At 44.3% G+C, this 6,000-nt stretch overlaps 1 protein-coding gene across 2 annotated transcripts in view; it reads right to left on the bottom strand.

Annotated features, from left to right (window-relative positions):
• Positions 1–478: 478 nt before the first annotated feature.
• Positions 479–6,000, bottom strand: part of LEMD1 (LEM domain containing 1) — a 113,431-nt gene continuing 107,909 nt past the window's right edge. For both annotated transcript variants that reach the window (XM_050764340.1, XM_050764350.1), the window contains exons 8-9: positions 3,719–3,795; positions 479–956 (exon numbers count right to left, since the gene is read on the bottom strand). In XM_050764340.1, the coding sequence (XP_050620297.1) occupies positions 758–956; positions 3,719–3,795 (276 nt within the window). In that variant the 3' untranslated portion in view covers positions 479–757. The remainder of the gene's footprint in view (positions 957–3,718; positions 3,796–6,000) is intronic.

Genomic DNA, 6,000 nt, shown 5'->3' with positions numbered 1-6,000 from the left:
CAAAGTGTAACATTGCTTAAGCATTTATTGAGTACTTGCTACAAGTCAGGTGTGGACCACACTAAGTACATTACGCACATTATTTCCTCAAATTCTTAATCACCCTAAGAGGCCTATTCTACCCTTGAAAGTTGAAACTGAAAATCAGGGAGGACAACTAACTCACCCAAGGTCACAGGGCCGATAAAGAGAGGAGCCGGGTGCCTACACAGCTCTGCCTGGTCCCTGAGGCCATAGTTATTACATTTCTTTGTCAGATGGTAATTTTTTAAAACCTTGCTAAGTTTCAAAGGCAAAAATGCTATCCTCTTCTAAATTGTTTCCATGGTGTTGGACATTTCTTTGTGTTTGCTAAACTAGACACATTTCTCTGCTGTAAATTAGCTGTTTCCCAGAGTTGGCTATACAATTGGAAGACTGAATAAAATGCGACCTATGGCTTGTCACCAGAGTTAGAAAAAAAATGTCAGACAGTTTCCTTGTTTGACACCTGCTCAAATATGAAAGCACCTTTAATGAGAGCTGACATGACTTGGGGGATTTCCTAACCATCATGCTCTTAATACAGGTGCCTCGTTCTCCCATTGGTTCTTTCCACCTGGCTGAGCCCAGATACCAATCTGTGAGAGCAGCACAGTGCAAGGGAAGGCTCCCTGCCAGGGAGGGCTGTGGGCTAGGCTTGCCCTTCAGGGTACTTTTTTGGTTCTTTCCTGAAGCAGGAGGCCTCGCTTGGAGTATTGCTTTGCTCCTAAATTACTTAACCAAACAGCGACTTATTTTCCACAGTTATGTAGACAAACACCACGATGATGAAAATACCAAGCACAGCAAGCTTCAAGCCCATTGGGAAACCTTCTTCTTTCCAGCTCTCAATAGTCTGGTCTTCTGTGCAGTAGCCTCTCTTTTTGGTGATAGTCCCATATGTGATTCTGGTGCTTGGTGCTTTTGCAGCCCACCTGTGAAAACATCAGCGGCTCTTAGGATTGGACAGCTCCGGTGTACCTGAGCACCCCCTTAAAGTATGTCTTGAAGCCCAAGGGTGCAGTCATGGTGGGGATTTAGAGATAGCCTCTCCTCACTAAAAACTTATGCTAGTTTCTTCTTCTTCTTTTTTTTTTTTTTCTTTTTTTATTGAGACAGGGTCTTATTCTGTTGTCAGGCTGGAGTGCAGTGGTACAATCACAGCTCACTGCAGCCTCAACCTCCTGGGCTCAAGACATCCTCCCACCTCAGCCTCTTGAGTAGCTTGGACCACAGGTACATGCCACCACACCCAGCTAATTAAAAAAAAAAATTGTAGGCCAGGTGCAGTGGTTCACGCCTGTAATTCCAGCACTTTGGGAGGCCAAGGCAGGCAGACTGCTTGAGCCCCGGAGTTTGAAATCCTTTCTCTACAAAAAATATAAAAGTTAGCTGAGAACGAGCTGGGCGCGGTGCCTCACGCCTGTAATCCCAGAATTTTGGGAGGCCAAGGCGGGTGAATCACGAGGTCAGGAGTTCGAGACCAGCTTGGCCAACATGGTGAAACCCCAACTCTACTAAAAACACAAAAATTAGCCAGGTGTGGTGGCGCACGGCTATAATCCCAGCTACTCAGGAGGCTGAGGCAGGAGAATCACTGGAACCCAGGAGGCGGATGTTGCGGTGAGCTGAGACTGTGCCACTGCACTCCAGCCTGGACAACAAGAGTGAAACTCCATCTGAAAAAAAAAAAAATTAGCTGGGCATGGAGGCTGAGATGGGAGAATCAGTCGAGCCCAGGAGTTCGAGGCTGCAATGAGCTATGACTGTGCCACTGCACTCCAGCCTGGGTAACAGAATGAGACCCTGCTTCCAAAAAAATTAAAAAATAATTTTTTTTTGTAGAGATGCGGTCTCACCATGTTGCCCAGGCTAGTCTTGAACTCCTGGGCTCAAGGGATCCTCCCACCTCAGCCTCCCAAAGTGCTGGGATTATGGCTTGAGCCACTGTGCCCAGTCTCTAATTTCAACAAGTGATATTAACAGCGTATTGGGGGATGTGAGGTCTCTCTAATCCCACAAAGCATTTCTTCATTGTTTCTGCCCACTTGTGTAGCACTTTTCAACGCCGGCATAAAGCCTGACTTGGCACAGGCCTTTCAGATCCCCAGGTCCCCACTGGGAAATTGTATAAGTGGATGGGAAGCCTCAGTACTCAGGCCCTCTCGTTCCTCCCTTCTTAGGTACAAACACCACCTTTCAGGGTGGAGACAAAAAGCGCCTTTGCAATCTGCTTATTTTGCACTTAAAAGGGCAAGAGCACTTTCTGAAATTTTTTAGCATGAGCCTTATGTTTCCACTAGTCTAATTCTGCAAAACCTTCTGAAGTTTATTCAGAAGTTAGGAAACTCTCCAGAAAGCTTTACTTTCTGACTAATACAATTGCCTGTCTTGAGCTTTTAGTTGAACTACCTACTCTTTTTATTCCTTTTTAAAAATTGATACATAATAGATTTACATATTTTGGGGTATATGTAATTTTATATTACATATATATTTTTTGAGACAGGGTCTAACTCTGTCGCCCAGGCTGTAATGCTCACTGCATTGCAGCCTTGAACTCCTGGGCTCAACTAATCCTTCTGCATCAGCCTCCCAGGTAACTGGGACTGTAGCCACATACCACCATGCCTGGCTAATTTTTAAATTTTTCTGTAGAGACAGGGTCTCACTATTTTGCTTAGGCTGATCTCAAACTCCTGGCCTCAAGTGATCCTTCTACGTCAGCCTCCCAAAGTGCTGGGATTACAGGCATGAGCCACCGTGCCTAGCCAACATGTGCTATTCTGATACCTTCATATAATGTGTAAAGATCAAATCAGGGCAACTGGGATATCCACCACCTTAAATATTTATCTTCTTTTTATGCTAGGAATGTTTAAATTATTCTCTTCTAGCTATTTTGAAGTGTTCAATGGATTATTGTTAACTAAAGCCACTCTACTGACCTATTGAACCCTAGGTCTTATTTCTCCTATTTAACCGTATATTTATATCCTTTCTATTTTTTTATTTATTTTTTTGAGGCGGAGTCTCGCTCTGTTACCCAGGCTGGAGTGCAGTGGCACCATCTCGGCTCACAGCAACCTCCGCCTCCCTGGTTCAAGCAATTCCCTTGCCTCAGCCTCCCAAGTAGCTGGGATTACAGGTGCATGCCACCACGTCTGGCTAATTTTTTTGTATTTTTGGTACAGATGGGGTTTCACCATGTTGGCCAGACTGGTCTCGATCTCCTGACCTCAGGCAGTCCACCTGCCTCAGCCCCCTAACGTACTGGGATTACAGGCAAGAGCCACCGCGCCCGCCCTTATATCCTTTTATATATATATATATATATATATATATATATATATATATATATATATATATATATATATTTTGCCTCTTGTCCATCTTCCAGGACGCAAATAGAAAGAAATGTTTCCAAATGGCTACATGTCAGGAGACTTGGGTTGTGATCTTAGTCCACTGTGACTTTTGCCCTGTCCTCCCAGTTCTCCTGGGCCTACTTTCTTATCTCTAAATATGAGCAATGAACTAGAAACTTTGGCTTTGAAATTGTTGGATATTACAAATCTTTCTCCTTTCTCAACAGATTATTTTCAGGCTAAACCCTTCACATAAATCTGAACAATGAGTTTTTCCAGAGTTACAGGATGCAATATCAATTTCCACATATGCTAAAAAACATCGTTACCTTCTTCCCTTGGAAGGCTTATAATCCAAGCAATAGGTATCTACAGCTTTGGGTTTAGTGGTGGAAGCCTCAGGCCACTGATAAACAGAAAGAAAATGTCAAGAGGAATTTGTTTCCAATGTCTTGTACAAATAACCTCAGTTTTTATTCTAGAAAAAGTCAGTTCAGTTTTCTTATTTAGAAAAAGTCTAGATAAAGTAGTTTGATACTTTATAATACAAACTTGTTTGTCTTTATTCAAGAATTAGCAAAAACATCCAGGTTCCATGGAGTAATATTTTGCTTCAGTGACTCGCATGAGAACAATACACATACAAGGGACTAGGGCCACGTGATGAGAACAGCACTCTGTTCTTAAATATCAACTCTATTTTGCTTCTTTATTTGTACTTTATTGCTTGGAGCTCTTTTTTATGAGCATGCGTCATTTTCTACAAAGAATAAAGTAATTTTAACAAAACAAGTTGACTATGAACAAGGACTAGAAAATAATTTAGGAAAATGAAATGTTACTTTGTAAAAGAATTAGGAGCAATTGTAGAGGACTCCCAGGAATGTGAAGATGGGATATCAGATGATGTTGCTAATTCTATTGATCAAGCACTAAGCTCCATTTACCCATTAACTCACTGAGGCCTTCCAGTGAGCGCCACCTGCGAGGGAACACTCCACCCCTATCTAGTGAGCACTATTCTGTTTTGGAAATGAGTCTGAGACAGAAAGGTTAAGTAACTTGCTAGAGGCTACACAGTATTATTATCAGTGCTTGGACCACTGCACTAGACTTCTCTCTACCCTTCAGTTTCTAAAAATAATTTCCCCCTGTAGGAAATCTTTATTACTCTCATCCACTTAGATCACTCTTCTATGCTATATTTCTTCAGCCCTAATATATACATTTTATACTGTAGTGCTTTGTTTGTTTGTTTGTTTTTGGAGACAGAGTCACCCAGGCTGGAGTGCAGTGGCACGATCTTGGCTCACTGTAACCTCTGCCTCCTGGGTTCAAGCAATTCTCCTGCCTCAGCCTTCTGAGTAGCAGAGATTACAGGCATGCTCCACCACACCTGGCTAATTTTTGTGTAATATTTTTAGTAGAGACAGGGTTTTGTCCTGTTGGGTAGGCTGGTCTCGAACTCTTGGACTCAAGCAATCTACCCGCCTCAGCCTCCCAAAGTGCTGGGATTACAGGTGTGAGCCATTGTGCCCAGCCCTTATGTTTTATTTATTCATCTAACAAACATTTGTTGCATGCTGCTCAGTGCCAGGCCTGACGCCGGCTGTGAAGATTTCAGAAGGGCTTGCCAAACCGTCCCTGTCCAAAACAGCTCACTACCAAGCATGGCTATTTTGTAAGTGTTCTGCACTGGCTTCCTTCTTCCCTAATCAGACCATCTGTTGGATCTCGTGGAGCTGTCTCCTATTTCTCTTTAATCAAGTCACAGCATCTAACATTTGGGGCTACTGGTAACTTGCCATCTACTCCCCTGCTGGAAGCCCAGGACCCTTGAACATAAGAGGCGCCTTCTGACACCTGCCGTGCTGTCAGAGCCTGTAGGCTGCAGTGAGTCAGGAACTGGAGAATTCCCAGGAGTGGGAGAAGGAGCTGGGACTAGCGTCAGACAGGGAAAGGACTGACCGAGACCAGGACAGAACCACAAGCACAAGGAAAGTCAAGAGGAGAGTAATGACCTCAATCCCAAGGTAGCCTGGACTGGAGTGTTTGGAGGGTCCGACAGAAGAGGGGCATTTGTGTTCATCACGGAGCTACCAGGAGAAAGGAGAGCCTGGGTCTTAGCAAGGATGTGGTCAGGACACAACCATAAAGTGGACCCCTCCAGTGAATGTGGACTATGACCTACGGCAGGCCCAAGGGTCCCAGCCCAGGGTGGGTTGGGGAGGGCATGGCTTACTGTAGCATCACGCACTGCTAGTCACCCTCTACCCAGTACAGGTCACCAATGATGGAACAGCTACAGCCTCCTCCGCTTCCCCTCCCTGTGCCCCCTTCTTAAACACGTTCTCAACAGTGGTTTAGTGATACCCAAGCAAAACTCTTGCATATGTGGGAAGTTGTGCACCGTGCAAGAGAGCCACATGCAAGGAGCTTTTCCCATGTAGACACTGTAGATTGACATACCCTTACCACATACCCTTCCAGGTACAGGGAAGCAAAAGCTCTTGAGGAAGAGATACTTTGAAATTTCCCACAAAGGTGCCATGTGGGCTAGTGTTGGCATGTTCATCAAGAGATATTTTTAGCTACTTCCAAGGGTATTGGA

Source organism: Macaca thibetana, chromosome 1 (genome assembly GCF_024542745.1).
Source record: "Macaca thibetana thibetana isolate TM-01 chromosome 1, ASM2454274v1, whole genome shotgun sequence".
Lineage (NCBI taxonomy): Eukaryota > Metazoa > Chordata > Mammalia > Primates > Cercopithecidae > Macaca > Macaca thibetana.
This window is presented reverse-complemented; position numbering and strand designations above follow the sequence as displayed.